At 37.4% G+C, this 15,641-nt stretch overlaps 1 protein-coding gene across 1 annotated transcript; it reads left to right on the forward strand.

Moving 5' to 3' along the window:
- Positions 1-3,251: 3,251 nt before the first annotated feature.
- LOC586797 lies at positions 3,252-10,850 on the forward strand. The gene is made up of 4 exons (XM_030977573.1): positions 3,252-3,379; positions 4,424-4,712; positions 5,304-5,505; positions 10,490-10,850. Exons 1-4 carry the CDS (start codon positions 3,371-3,373, stop codon positions 10,767-10,769), a joined length of 780 nt encoding a protein of 259 aa, XP_030833433.1. The 5' UTR covers positions 3,252-3,370; the 3' UTR covers positions 10,770-10,850.
- Positions 10,851-15,641: the final 4,791 nt, after the last annotated feature.

The raw sequence follows: 15,641 nt of genomic DNA on the forward strand, positions 1-15,641 counted from the left end.
GATGTGAATTATGCTTCTTTATTGAGGACTACATTGTTCCAATGATATATATACATATTTGATTTGATTTGATAAGGTTTTATTCGAATATTCAACAATACAGCTGGAGGCTGATACAAGTGAATTTACAAGGTAAAAATAATTCCATATACATAAAAATATAATTATATGCTTTAACATATATGAAAGTATAATGTCTGTGTAGCTTAATCAAAGTTCCCCATTGGTGCCTTGATGTACAAAGTAACATTTCTAGGATCTAAAATAGCACATCAAACTTTAAATATCTACCCTTTACATTATATTCAGTACCGGTACATTCTTTCAAACCTATGCAGTTACCCGTTAACTACTGATTTTCACTGAAATTCACTGAAATTCACTGCCTCCCATACGCTTAACACAGGGACCACTTGGTTCCAGTAGACGATGATTTACATGTTGCTCATGAATTAATATGTTTGTTTATTTCGATTGCTATTCTAATGATATTTTGTTTTGCATAAATTTGTATGTAGTGTATTATTTGTAGGAAAATATTTTCAACATGATGCTTTATAGATATTTTTATATATACATGTGTTTATACGTTTTTTCTTCTGAAATATGAATTATTAATATGAAATTAAACATTGCTGCACTTTGAAGTGAAGTCATGAGTAATTGCATTGGCTTCAAAAGTATCATGCATGCTTCTGTACTTTAATAAGCCCGATCTAAGATGATATAATTCACTTGTTAGTACTTAAAACATGATCACAAATAATTTGGAGAAATCAACTCGGTAGAAATTAACTCAAGAGCAACTTTAACACCCCTTCTATTGCCCATAGAAACAGCCATTTTCATATTATGTAATATGTCATTCAAATGTTCACACACTTCAATCCGATGGACAAGAATAATAAAATTGTCTTATGTTGATTATCTGAAAGTTTTTGCGATCATACTTTTAACTGAAGTACTAGAATTCAATATTAATACATGTAAATCTAATGTGCCTTTTGACCAAACCAAAGTTCACATTCCTGTCAATGTTTATACAAGGGAATTCATGTTGAATTTGCTATATGATGGTATCTACACAGGTACATGTATATAAATGTATTTGCAAGTTGTGATTGCTGCTTTTATTTTATAATTATTTCATAATTAATGGAATCCTGTATTTGCTGCAACTTTTTAAACTAAAGAGATCATAGCTTGCCCCCTTTTTTCCTCCAAAAGGACAGCACGCCTCCAGGCTTTTTTTTTAGGCGTGGCTTGAAACTGTTTTTAATGTACAACACAATATTATTAACTCTTCAATATTTCTTTTATCACAATTTTTATTGCAATAAAACAGCAATTTGAAGAAGTTTACAAACATTATTTCATAAATCGTCTAAGACTTATGTTGGACAACTTCACAATATTAAACGAGAAAAATATTCATGATAGTAAGTGCCATTTGATGAATATTCAATCCATAGGCGAATGAGAAGGCTTTATGTTTGTTAAGTGTCAGACACCCCCCATATATTTTCTTGTACAGCTAAAGAGTACTCTGTCCTGATTAGAAAGGGTCTTTAGTCATTCAAACTATAGAAATTATCTTCATTGTTTAAAGAAGCCTTGTTTCATTGTAATACAAAGTAACTGAATTATGTGCATTGATTGCTTGCCAGCTGAACAGTAGTCTTTCTTGATTGGATTTTAAGAGTTTTAATAATCGTTGTGAGCTAGAAATTGTTTAAATTTTAAAAAGAAGACATTTTTTTCATTGAAAAAACAAGATCCATGCTCATTGATGGCTATATTGCTAGTCTTCTAACTCTTGATTGTCTCATCTAGTCTCTCTATTGACATTGATTAATTGATTGTAAACTATACATGTATAGGTTGAATAACTACATCTTACTGATGGCAATACCAAGAATTTTTTTTTAATGATATGTAAATTGTTCAAATGATTCATTGCTTTCCATAGTTGTGTGAGAAAATAACACAAGGAAATCAGATCTTATACAATCTTTAAAAGTATGTTCTTGTATCTTTTTATTTCTGTTGTCTAGGACATTTTTGTAAATCGTGGAAGAGAAGCAGGAGGAAGAGGAAAAATAGGAGAGAAAATGTCTCAATTACTCGTTACCAATTCCAAGATTAAAGATGAAGCTATTGAAATGAGTGGTGTTTTGGAGAGAAACTTTGAATTGATTCACAATTGTGACTTGTTGAGCAACGTATAGAAGAGAGTGATGTAAGAGATCCTGTCGAGCAAATCTATAGAAGAGAGGAAGAGATGTGTGTCAAGAAAACAGATTCTTAAATGTTGAGGACGTTTGACATGAGTGATATTTATTCATCATCCTTTTTCTTTAGTTCCATTAAATCACATAATTCTCTAGTTTTACACTTTCATTACCCATCTCGTCTCGCATGTAATGTAGCATTCCCCTCTTGAATCTCTTGATCTTCTATCTCTATTATATTTTGTCAGCTCTCCTTTCACATTCTTCATACATGCCTTTGTGTATATAAGTCAATTTATTATTTTACCTTTTTTTCCATTTCGATCGATCTGCACATCTCAACCCATTCTAAACAAAAAAGACACATACATACATACATGATAACTTTGAGTATATATGTGCACATGTATTTGCTTTGATATAAATATTATTGATGCATGTCAACAATGTACACACTCGCGTTGAATAAGTAACCCAGAACTTGTCTCGTTAGCCGCGGTGTGGTAAATATTATAATTATAATAACGAGGGAGCATATAATCGACCGAACAAGAAAACCTTTGGATTATAGGGAAATATAGAGCCATAAGCATGTGTTGTAGTTTTAGCTATTTAAACGGTATAGTATATTTTATTTTTAATTTCCCTTTTTTTGGGGGGGGGGGGGGGCATTTGACTTCCCCAGTTTGATCATGGCCCCGGATCATATGGCAAGCATTATAGGAAAAAGATCTGGTTGCGCATGAGAATTTAGAGGAGCTCCCCCTCCTACTGTTTGAAAATTAAGAACAAATCCAATCATATTTTTTATAGGAGGAAATGTTGGTCATTTTATGTGCAAGGTTTGTTCTAATAATATTCATGATATATAGGCATACATTTTCATAGAGATCTAGATAAAATCGGTCAATGAATAGCGCCACCAGCGTCAACAGAAGGAGGCTCAACGAAAGGGAATTCCCCGACCGCGATTGAAATGATCAGTGGGCCGTGCAGACTAGACACGAGTACGCGAGGCGATCGAGGTAATATAATCAACTTCTCTACTCTAGATTTTGTACAGTTGAATTTTACCGTGTACGTTTTTCTTGCTAATCCGTCGATCCTGAATGTGAATCATTTTCTGACGCTGAAGAGTTATGGCGGGGGTAAGGGCAAACAATAACATTCATTCTCTGATTATTAGTGTTCATTTTGTTGTCCACTTTAAAAATGTTTGACTTAGTTTCTCTGGAAATAACCATATGATATAGAGTGATAGAGTCTACACATAGTCTATCAATTCATTCTCTCACATTATGTCGATTGTCGTGTGTTTGTGAGAGTGAACCTTATGATACCACGTCACATTCGATCACCTTCTCCTGGCTTCTCACATATTTGAAAGGTGTGAAGCCAGCGCCAGGAGAAGTATTTAATTGCTGCCTTAATTGTCCCACACATATGTGCATTACAGTACAATCCTAACTGTGTATTAATTAGCTGTGCTATTGATTCTCAACATTTCAAACACATGTACAACTATACAAAAATCAACCGATTTCACTAAAAATTAGTAGACCTAGACTACTTTAGTGACGATTGATGACACGTACCTAAAGAGCATTAAAATACAATTTTTCACCTTTCCGATGTTAGCTAGAAAGAATAATTCAAAAATTCAAATTGTGAGTCTACTCTAAGTCAAACTTGCCATTCAGCCGCATCGGCATGGTTGTGTGCATCTGTGTGTTATGAGTGCAGTAAAAAAAAATAAAAAAATCAAAGGGTGGGGTTTTGCTCCAAAATACACACATACAAAAAAATGAAGGGGGGGGGGGGTTCAACCTCGCCCCCCCCCCCCCCCCCCCCCCCCTGTGTACGCGCCTGTATGAGCGTATTGACTATTCATGTACCGGGTATTCAAATGTTGCCTGGTAACACGTAGTGCAGCGCTAGAGGTTAATTAGACCAAAAGATTCAGTCTCTCTATATCGTCGGTTGTTCCACTGAGACTACGTCTGGCTCCACTAGACCTCCGATTATGGAATGACGACAAATATCAGTTTTTATTAAAGAATGGCCCATACCAGACGGTTATTTCTGTCTAGAGGTCAATATGCATTAGTATTGCCTCTCTATGCTTTGCTGGAGTGCCTTGCATGTCCATGCACACAGCATTTATTAGTGCTGTGGCTTAATTATTTTTTCAGGTGGAACACATGGCCGGTATTGATGAGAAGCTGCTAGCTAAGCTGGGCAAGGAAGGTCTCGGAAACCACGATAATGTTCCAAAGTTAGGCCGAGAATTGGGATTTAACCAGACGCAGATAAGTTTATACATCGAGACAAACTATAGCGGTGGCCGGGTAGGCACCAAAGGGACGGTGAAACTCCTCTTTGACTGGAAAAAGAACACAACGAAGGCTCGGCAGGTTTCAACATTGAGGGCAGCACTCATAATGGCGGGATTTGAAGGTCTTGCTGAGGAATATTTTCCAGGTAGGCCTTCTATTTGTGGTATTTGAAATAACATGTAATTATTTTAATGATGAAAACTTCCTTACCGAACTTATTTTAGGAGGTGCAGTATAATAAGTATGTGGCTCAGCTAGCGGTAGACCAAAAATTATTGTCTCTTTCGTTTGTTAGCCTCTTATTTGGTTAGAGTCGGCTCCTCTCTTTAGAGACAGAAACTGCCCATAGGATCTCCTGTGCAACCGTGGCCATTTATGGCCACAAAACTGTGCCCAAAATACTAAATTTTAGCGGATTCATATCCAATGCATTTATTTTTGAAAAATTAGGCCCAGGCTAATATACATCGTTTCCACTTTCCATATTGACTGTATGATGTGTTTAAAGGTCATTTTTCCCAGATTTTCACGGTCAAAATTGAGCTATGTGTTAAAATTCTTGCAGCCGTATTTTTAACTATAACTGCGCATGAAGGAAGACGACGTCATCCATTGACAGTTAGGGTTTAAAATACGGCTGCAAGAATTTCTAGGTTACTTGCAGTCACTAAAGCAGGTTGACTGTCCTTATTCTGATTACAGGCTACATGTATTCTGTTGTTTATTTTCTTTACAGAAATTTCAAGTCATCCAACAGACGATTCATCACCAGATTTAACATCCACCTCTTCCACACCTGACCTGATGGTTACAGCATCACAACCCATGCCTGACCTCATATCTAGTACATTGCCTTCCTCACCAAACCCAGGAACGGCTTCAGTTGATGGTCAGACCGCCAATCCTTCTGTCGATTCTGCCTCTGACCAACCACAAAGGTAAGAAGTGTCTCAGGCCCGACGGTGTCACATCATTTTCAAGGTGTAGCATGTGACCGTTGGCAGAATTTAAAAACTGACCACACACTTTGAAGAGCCTTTTCCACAACTTATGATCTTTTTTGTGTGATAACAATCAAAGGCTTGTGATATAATTGTAATCTTCCCTCAAGCAATCAGCTTTATTGGGTGCTAATGATCCAGTACACTTCTCAATGTATATTGTTTGTAATTTTGTATGAAATAATATCTTGAATTAAATCTTATCAATGGGTGGATTCACAATTTACACTGCCCTCACCGACAAGCTGAAACAGGCCAATTATTCAGCTTGCCGGTTACCATCTTTCAACCAGTGCAGTGCATTAACATTTTAACAACACATCAAAATGACCAAAAGGGTCAGAATTATTGTAAATTCATTCAATGAGATTTATTTTTCTGATTTCACCACACATTTTGATATTGAATTTGGATGTCAAAACCCACCCATACTTGATTCTGACCAAAAATTTGGACTGATATTGATGACAAATCAATGCAAATGGTCATTTGGGGCCAATTAAAAGTGCACAAAATGATCACATTGTTGAAGGCGGTCGTCAATTTGACTACTATTTCTAGCATAAGGGCATATCATCCAATAGCCTCAAACTTGGCCTTTGGAATGCACGTTCCATGACCAATAAAACACACGCAATTACTGATTTGATTGTTGAACATGATCTAGATGTTCTAGTCATCACCGAGTCGTGGCTCTCTGGAGACAGTAAGAGGGATGGTCTCATATTAGCTGATCTAAGATCTGGTTTGCCTAATTATGATTTCACCCATCGACCCCGGTTATCTTCCAAGGGCGGTGGGATTTTGCTTCTCTATAGATCCACGGCTCGCTGTACCTTGAACAACAACAATGATTTTGCATCTTTTGAATTACTGGATGTCACACTCAATCTGACACCTTCATCTGCTGTACGGTTGTACTGTATTTATCGACCACCCCCGTCTGCCAATAATAATCTCTCCAACGGCACATTCTTGGATGAATTTCCAACTCTCCTTGAAGGTGCTGTTGTAGATGATCATTTTCCTCTATTATTGGGTGATTTCAACATACATGTTGATGATCCCAATGATAATTTTGCAAAATCTGTTATGACATGTGTTGATTCGTTAGGGTTCAAGCAACATGTTCGTGAACCAACCCATCGCGCAGGTCACACTCTAGATTTGATTTTCACAAGGAATTCGGATGATGTCTGCAACGTGAACTCGCTATCTTCCATGCCTTCCGACCATTGTGCACTTGTCACCACTGTCAATATCGCAAGGCCGAAGAATCCCAAGAAAGAGGTTTCCTTCAGGAAATATCGCAGCATTGACAAGGACTCTCTACGCAACTCTATTGACACAATGTTCCATTCACTTCCTGATCTATCTTGTCCATCTGCTTCCGCGGAGCATTACAACTCATCTTTGCGGACGTTGATTGATGAGCACGCTCCAATCCAGGTCAAGACTGTATCAATCAGACCTGATGCACCATGGTTTACCGATGATATCCAGGAAGCCAAGAGGCGAAGGCGTCGTGCGGAACGTCGTTCGATCAAGTCTGGACTTTTTGTTGATAGAGAGCTGTACCGCCGTGAATGCGAGTCATATTATGAGTGCATCTTCAATGCGAAGTCAGCGTATCTCAAAGATCTCATCAAGAATGCTGACACTAAAGAACTGTTTCGTCTTGTGAAGACACTCTCAACGCCCACTCAATCTTCACCTCTTCCAGATCATTCTTCTGATAGTGAACTCGCCAACAGATTTGCTACATTCTTGAGGGAAAAAGTCGCCAAAGTTGTATCCTCTTTCCCTAATGTAGTACCAGCACCAGCTTCAAGATCTTTTGCTCCAGGCCCTCGTCATGAACTCTCTGATTTCTGCCTTGTATCCCTCTCACAAGTCAGGAAGCTCATCACTTCACTTCCTTCTAAACACTGTAAGCTAGATCCGATTCCTACCTGGCTTCTAAAGGAAGTCCTCGATGAACTCCTTCCTCACATAACCAAACTGTTCAATCTCTCGTTATCATCCGGAATAGTTCCAGAGTCTTTTAAGACTTCTCTGCTTCTTCCCCTCCTAAAGAAGCCGAGTCTCGACACGAATGGACTTAAGAACTACAGGCCCATCGCAAACCTGCCATTCCTTGGGAAGGTTTTGGAACGTATTGTGTCACTACAGCTGAAAGCCCACATTGACAATCTCGGTTTGTTTCCAATCCACCAATCTGCCTATCGGAATCATCATTCTACTGAGACTGCAACTGTCAAGGTCCTAAATGACCTACTTCTAGCTGTAGATAAGGGTAATGAAGCTGTCCTCATCTTGCTTGATTACACTGCCGCATTTGACACTATCAACCACGACCTGTTACTCCATCGCTTAGAGAACGACTTCTCCATCACCGGCACCGTACTTCAATGGATTCGCTCCTATCTCATGCACCGAACTCAGAAGGTGATCATCAATGACACCAACTCGGAATCATTTCCCCTCATCTGCGGCGTTCCTCAGGGTTCCGTGGTCGGCCCCCTCCTGTTTATTCTTTACACCAGCCCTCTCTCAAATGTTATTAACCTTCATCAGAATATTCAACACACTATGTATGCAGACGACACCCAGATTTATGTAACTCTTCACCCAAACAGCAGGACAGTAGCCGCGAACAAACTCACCAGTTGCCTCAATGAAATCAAAACCTGGTCTTTTCAAAACTGTCTCTGCCTTAATGATTCAAAATCTGAAATGATTCATATTACTTCTAAATTTCGGAACTCAGACCCCTTTCCTGATCTTGTTATGAGTGATGGCTCCCTCAGTTGTTGTGCTTCTGTGCGTGACCTTGGTTTAAATATTGACAGCAATCTTACTTTCAAACAACACATTAGTAATATTTGTAAGTCTGCTTCCTTTGGTATATATAAGATCAGTAGAATCAGGAGGCTACTTGACCGACCCACAACTTCAAAATTAGTCCATGCTTTTGTCTCGACCCATATCGATCACTGTAATTCTTCTCTTTCTGGCCTCCCTCAGTCACATCTAGTCCCACTTCAAAGGGTACAGAATAGCGCTGCTCGGCTTGTGACTCTCTCGCGTAAATCAGAGCACATAACTCCAATATTGAACTCACTACATTGGCTTAAAATTCACCACCGCATATCCTTCAAAATTCTTCTCCTGTGCTACAAAGCTATCAATGGCTTAGCCCCCTATTACCTTTCCGATCTCATATCCTTACGTTCCCGTACGTCGTCACGAACACTTCGTTCATCTTCCACATTACTGTTAACACCTGGACCCCGCACTAACACCCGGTATGGTGACCGCGCCTTTTCAGTTATTGCCCCCGCTCTCTGGAACAAACTGCCCGCCTTTATTCACTGCGCCCCCTCTGTATCTCAATTCAAATCTCTACTCAAAACCTATCTTTTCAAATTGTAAATTGCAGTTGTGCGTCGGTCAATGGAGGTGCGCACCATATTTGTCTTTATTTAGTTGATTGCCACTGTTTTTCTTACCTTATCTATGTTACTTTTGTATTTTTGCTTTTTCTTCTAATTTAATTCTACGGGTTATAGTCTTCTCTTAATCAGAACACTGTGCGCTTAGAAACATCAGTATTAAGCGCCTAATAAATGTTATGTATTATTATTATTATTATTATTATTTTTAAAACAAAATAGGCCAATCACATCTCCTGTGCTGATAATAATGATTGGAAAAATTACCACTTTTTGAAGATGGCCATGCAGATCTCGCCAAAAAGTGGCCAAAATTACTAAAAGAGCTTGAACAAGGTCAATAAGATATGACATATTTTGGAAACCGTGCATAATTTTACCCTAGTTAATTAATTAAATCTTCCCAACCCTAAATTCTGATTAAATCCCATGATCTTCTAGGGTATATATATAAAAAAAAGCCACAACAGATACAATGTTGAAATTGACTAAACACTGGTGTCGCTAGATGGCACTGTGGATTTTGTCTGCAGTTTGTCACTCTCTCAAAAAATACACTTTTATTCAAATCCAAAATCAAAGAACATACCAGACTGTTTTTTTCTTCATATAATAATAATAATATTTACAGTGCTTATATATAGCGCCTAACACTTACTTTGTCAGAAGTCTCTTAGCGCTCTACAATAATGCAGCATAATTACCCTGGCTTTAGCAGTGCAGCTGTTATGCGCGCTGTGTTTCAAGGAATAAATTCCTACCAGGTACCCATTTACTTCACCTGGGTGGAGTGTGGCAAATGTAGATCAATGTCTTGCCAAAGGACATTAGTGCAGCTGCGGGACCCGAGCCGCTGACCTTGTGATCGACAGTCCGGCGACGTATCCATTCTACCACAACAGTGCTTCAACAGTGATATGTTTGAGAACTCCCCCCCCCCCCCCAAAAAAAAATACAAATTTTTATGTTAAATTTGTAACTATCATTTATACACAAACTCAATGGCATTATATACTATCAGGGCATAAGGAAATAGCGGCGTATCTTTTCCTTCCTTTCCTTCTGTGGATGGCAAACCCAGCCCAAGAATTTGAGTGTTGAACAAAGTATTTTGAGTAATAATGGTCGCTCTTTTCATCATTTTCAACATAAATCCCTGTTACAGCCCTAACCCCATCTATAATCTTTTGCCAAAAAGAAGCCTATAGCATATATCAATGAGGTATGTGTGGCATCGCCCCTATATTATGTATTCAAAAGTTTTGGAACCATTTCTTGACCATCTGCCAGTCTCCTAGCCTTCTCTTCTCTTACAGATAATATACTGTGATGATACTGATATCTTCTGCATTCTTGCAGGCATTGAGTGTTGGCATCCATGTACAATGACATTGGATAAAAGTGTATCAATAACAATTTTCCTTTTCTTTGTTTTCCCCCCTCCTTCTCTATGTTTACGACCATAGCTCAGGAGCTGGCAGTATGGCAACCATTACAGGAAAGCAAATAATATTCCTGTCTCAAAGCATTCTTCCATCCTGCTACAATGTTTTCTGCACTCATCTCGGCTTTGAATTTGCGATATTTGACGGTGTGAAATCTCAGAAACTCAACGACATTCCTGCTGCCTTGGTTGATATCCTCAACAGATGGGCAGCGAATACAGAAGGGCTTCTCTCGGATCTTGACAAAGCTCTTACAGCAGCAGGGTGCACTAGACTGGTATATATGTACAAAGACAAATAGACAATCCACAATTGTAGGAGGTGCTAATTAGTTCTAGGTAGTGAAATGTGTTATGTAGGGCAGGGGTTCTCAAACTTTTTCCTTGGAACACCTGGAGGGTGTTTCACAAAGATCCTAAGTCAAACTTAACTCTCAGTTACATTTAAAAACTATGGAGAGCCATTTGTAGCCTTAAAATAAAATATATTCAAAAGCAAAAATTTAAGGATTTTAGACTTTTCATATATTCCACATCAAGGACATGAAATCTCCTTGATAATAGAAAATATGAAAGATTTGAATCAACATTTTATGCTTTTTACAATAATTTAACAAAATATTTTCCAAAGATGCTAATGGATTTCCATAATTGTTAAGTCCAACTTAGAGATGAACTCACCTTAGGATCTTTGTGAAACACCCCCCCCCCCCAGGGCCTTGTTGCATAAACTGTACCATTGATGGTAACTTCTGTAGAAACCTTGATTTGATTGGCTTTTGAGTGATGATGCCATGGTAAAATGATGGCAAAGTTACCAACAGTGGTAAATTCAATGCAAAAGGCCCTGATGTGATTTCTGTGAAAGCTAAAATGCCGAAACATGGGATGCCATTGTGAAAATTCCTAAAGAGATGGTTCATTGATTTAAAAATAACTTTAATGTCATTATTGCAAAGGTGACACTTTGATTGGCCAAGGTTATCAAAAGCCAATGCTTGGAAACATTTGAAGTAATGATTATTAACAATTACAAAACGCTTAGATACAGCCCCGACATAGCACCTGAAAAGCTCTACGGTCGCGGCTGAGAAATGACGTCACATGTTGAACATGATGTGCACAAGCAGACGATGTCCCATGACATCTCACACAATTTCAGTGCCAGTTTTGTCATCTTTTCTTCAGTTATTTCTCTTACTTCAATACCCTCAGACGAAATGTGTTAATCTGTTGCCTCACTCTACACCTGTGCATGGTATTAAAAAAAAAGTAATCCGTCGCTTGTAAACAAAATAAGACGCCATTGTATTTTCAGCTGCATACACCGCAGCATGTTTGGAGTTTCAAGAGGGAACAAATGATGCCAATGCTATCATTCCGGAGGTTTTGTAATTTGAAAGTGTGGTTTCTTTGATTGTTCATTAACCCCTATCCTGTGTAATTACAAACAAAAGAATTTAGTTATCAGAATGGGGGTCATATCCCTTTTTGAATGGTGTAAAATTCCATCACATTGATATACACTAAACTCATCATAATTCGAGAAATAAAAGCATTGCAATTATGTTTATTCTTTATGGGATGTCATCTGCTTGGGCAGGGTTGGTTCATATTATGACGGCATTAAAACATCGTTATTTTTCCGGCGAATCTCTCACTTCTCCCAAATGCCGTAGAGGTTGTTTTATTTGTATTTTTATAAATCAAACGATATGTAGTTTACCTAAATCTTGCATGATGGACATCTGTTAGCTTACCAGTTTGTAGTAATACAATATTTGCCATATTTGTGATTTTCTATGAACCCGCACTTTAAAGTCATTTGAATACGTCAAATGAAGTAGAACAACGTACTATTAATTGCCAGAAAGCTGGACACGACTCAGACATTACTCAATGTTTGTTTCAGACTCAGACAATCTACTCCTCAAATTTACAGTAATGACACATGTAATGCTAAAGAAAATGAGGCTTGTTTTAGGTCTATATCTGATCAGAGGAATCATTACCATTACAACAAATGAAAGCAGAGCCTCCCAGGTGGTCTTGATTGGCATGCCCTATGGTCCGGACTCTTATCTGCTATGGATTGGAATCCTAGTCTGCCAGATGGTTTTGAAAGGTACATACACATTGTACTTGTGACAAAAGTTGAATGTGGCAATCCAATAGTCCAAGCAGTTGAATAGTTAAAGCAGAGCACCCACCTTGCATCAGATCTGTGTATCAGAGTTAGGGTTAAGGTGAGGGTAACATCGGTGAGGATTATCATTGGGATTAGGGTCTGGATCGTAAAAGTGTCGTAGTTGAGTGGTTTAAACACTTGACCTGAAATTCAAGGCATTAATTTCCATTTGCCACTCTAGACCCAGGTGAGTTTAATGGGTACCTGCATGGCAGGAATTAATTCCTTTATATGCTGGAGCGCTGTAATGGCAGCTAGGCTAAAACCGGGGTAATAATTAATACGCCTCGGAATAGAATTTCTAGATAGACGGCGCTATAGAAATGCCTATATATATATAATAATAATAAAATATTATGGGTGGATCGTAGGCCGGGTCATATTTTAGGGTTAGGGTTAGGCCTTAGTGTCATGGTTAGGTTAGGGTTAAGGTTTGGTTACTGTTAGGATTAGCATTACGTCCTACAGTCAGTGTTTGGATGAGTTATAGGGTAAGGCCCTAGGGTTAGGGTTCGGGTCACGTTTACATGGGGTATTCAGTTGCAATTTTTTCCAAGTGAAGTGATCCTGCTCTATCTTAAGCCTTGTTCCCTTACATGTATGCTGCGGTAAACTGAGGCAACAATCTTTTCTTTTATTGTCTCCCTTGAGTGGTCTTTTTATGCAGGCTTCTCTGTATCTCATGAAACCATGACTTTAAAGGTACTATGTCCCATTTGCAGGCCCCAAAAATGAAAAAGTTAAATTCCAACGGCATTTGAAAGTAAATAGTAATTTAGGACTTCCCTAAATAAAGGAGGGCTTATAAATGTCTTTATGTGGGAAAATAACGACTTTTAGCTAGTTGTCAAATTGACTTAAAAGCTATAGAGCCAGTAAGTAATAGTCTGATTTTCAGACCAGTGTATCGAATGGTCGTACTTTTTATGCTGCGCAAAGATTCAATCAGTTTAATTTTGGCCATTACAAGAAGTGGGTTATTGATGTAGACAAATGCTCATGTACCCTTTACAGTTCATTTTATATGTGTTAATACCAAAGAAGAAAAAAAGCCAGTCAGTCACTCAATATAGTGTCTGACAGTGAAGTCTAGCAAGCAACGGGTTTCCTTGCATAATTTGAATATTAGGACACTGCTAATTACGTTTAGATTTCACAGAAAGGACATACATGACATATTCATAATTCCTGCAAAGTTCTAAAGAATATGATATTGGCTGCAAAAGAGACATTGTATCTTTAAGATGGTAACTGACTAACAGACAAGCCATCTTAATAACTAACTAACTAACCAAGTAAGTAAGTTATCATTTTATATTATTATAATATCTATGGTGAACATTATATGGAAGTGAGGAGAAGGTAATTAACTGTAATTTCGAAGCTTTTGATTGTCTTATTTTCACCAATATGCTCTTAAAATGAATGAACATTTTTTCAATTTTGATTGCAGCGATGGGAATCATTTGTCTACATTTAAAAAATATGATGCAACATCCATGAAGCTTATTATCATAATGATGTTAATTACAGTTATGAGTAATTAAACACATATTTTGTTGTGTTACTATTCTTACTTTACTAAAATCGTATGTTCTTACAATATAAAAGAGAAAATGTGGGGAGTACTATTGTGTCTTCTTGAAAAATGCAATAAATCAATTCAATGATCCACTTTATTTTGGGAATATGATGGAATAAGTATAACAGAACCGATGTCTTTCATTAATGCCTTATTGGTAAGCAAACAGTTTTTAAATCAGGATTTGATTCATTTTCTTACATTTTTAAAATGCAAATCTTGCAGAAATACAACTGTATATTCAAACTGGATTGCAATAGACTTGTAATTACGTGTTACTTTAATAACATGTATCCTATGTTTTGTTAAAGGTATGTCCCATTTGCAGGCCAAAAAACACACAAAAGTTTGAATTCCAACGTCATTTGAAAGGTAATACTCATTTAGAACTTAATTTAGACGCATTTACATTTGTTTAAATGTTATATATATTATGTAAATCGTGAATGCTTAAATCTAGTTTTAATCAATACAAAACTATACTGAATATAGATTTTTTTTTTATTATTAATAGATATATAGTTTTTATGAATGGTGTAAGAAATGATTTATTACTAAAATGGTAGCAGATTTCCAAATTCTGTATTTTCTCCTTTTCATGTGCAGTAGAGATGTTTGGGTATGTATACATATTTATCGTTTTATGTATGTAGCTTTAAAAAAAAATTCAGATAAGTTCTATTCTGTAATATAGTGTTGATTGCCTACTTTTTACATATATTTTGTCTTCCTCAAATGATTACAAGTAAACCTTTTATTTACATGAGTACTTACAATCTTACAGATTTATTCCGATGATATGATTGTTATAACATTTTGAAGTCGATCTGTTTGTTTAATTACTGTAAATGTCTTTTTTTATTCTTCATTATTAAATGGCATCACACATATTAGTTCTTGTCGCAAACCCGTTCTCTATCAAACCTGTCATTTGCATTCCCTCCATCATCTGTAATGGGTGCTGCACACGAAGTGTTATTTCAATTGCGTCATCACCAACGCTTATGATGTTTTAGGCTTGTTTAGGTATGACGCGGTAAACCGCCACGGTTCTTTTTACATGTTTGTAAATGAATGGCAACTACTGCGCCCAACATTGGTCCTGCGCGTTTTCAGCCCTGTGTCGTAGTTAGATACATGTCAAGCGATGTGATGCGATGTGAAGCGTACTTTTTACGTCATAAAACTCATCCGCGGTGAACCGCTGCAAACATGAACGAGTCTTTGTGAATGTAATGAGTGTAGCGTCAGTAATCAACCTATAGGGCGTTGAAAGAAAGTTGCAATCAATTGAAAATCCCCCAAATCAAGCGTAAGTCTCAGTTGCCAATAATTGCAAATTTGCATTTGATCTCAACTTTCTTGCAACGCCTTATTAGTAAGAGAGAGAGAGAGAGAGAGAGA

This window comes from Strongylocentrotus purpuratus, unplaced genomic scaffold, assembly GCF_000002235.5.
Source record: "Strongylocentrotus purpuratus isolate Spur 01 unplaced genomic scaffold, Spur_5.0 spur5_scaffold_1, whole genome shotgun sequence".
Classification (NCBI taxonomy): Eukaryota; Metazoa; Echinodermata; class Echinoidea; order Camarodonta; family Strongylocentrotidae; genus Strongylocentrotus; species Strongylocentrotus purpuratus.

Excerpts from the sequence above, each read along its gene's own strand:
- LOC586797 (XM_030977573.1), top strand. Across the intron at positions 4,713-5,303 it reads TGCTGAGGAATATTTTCCAG|AAATTTCAAGTCATCCAACA; the intron begins GTAGGCCTTCTA and ends TTTTCTTTACAG. Across the intron at positions 5,506-10,489 it reads GCCTCTGACCAACCACAAAG|CTCAGGAGCTGGCAGTATGG; the intron begins GTAAGAAGTGTC and ends TTACGACCATAG.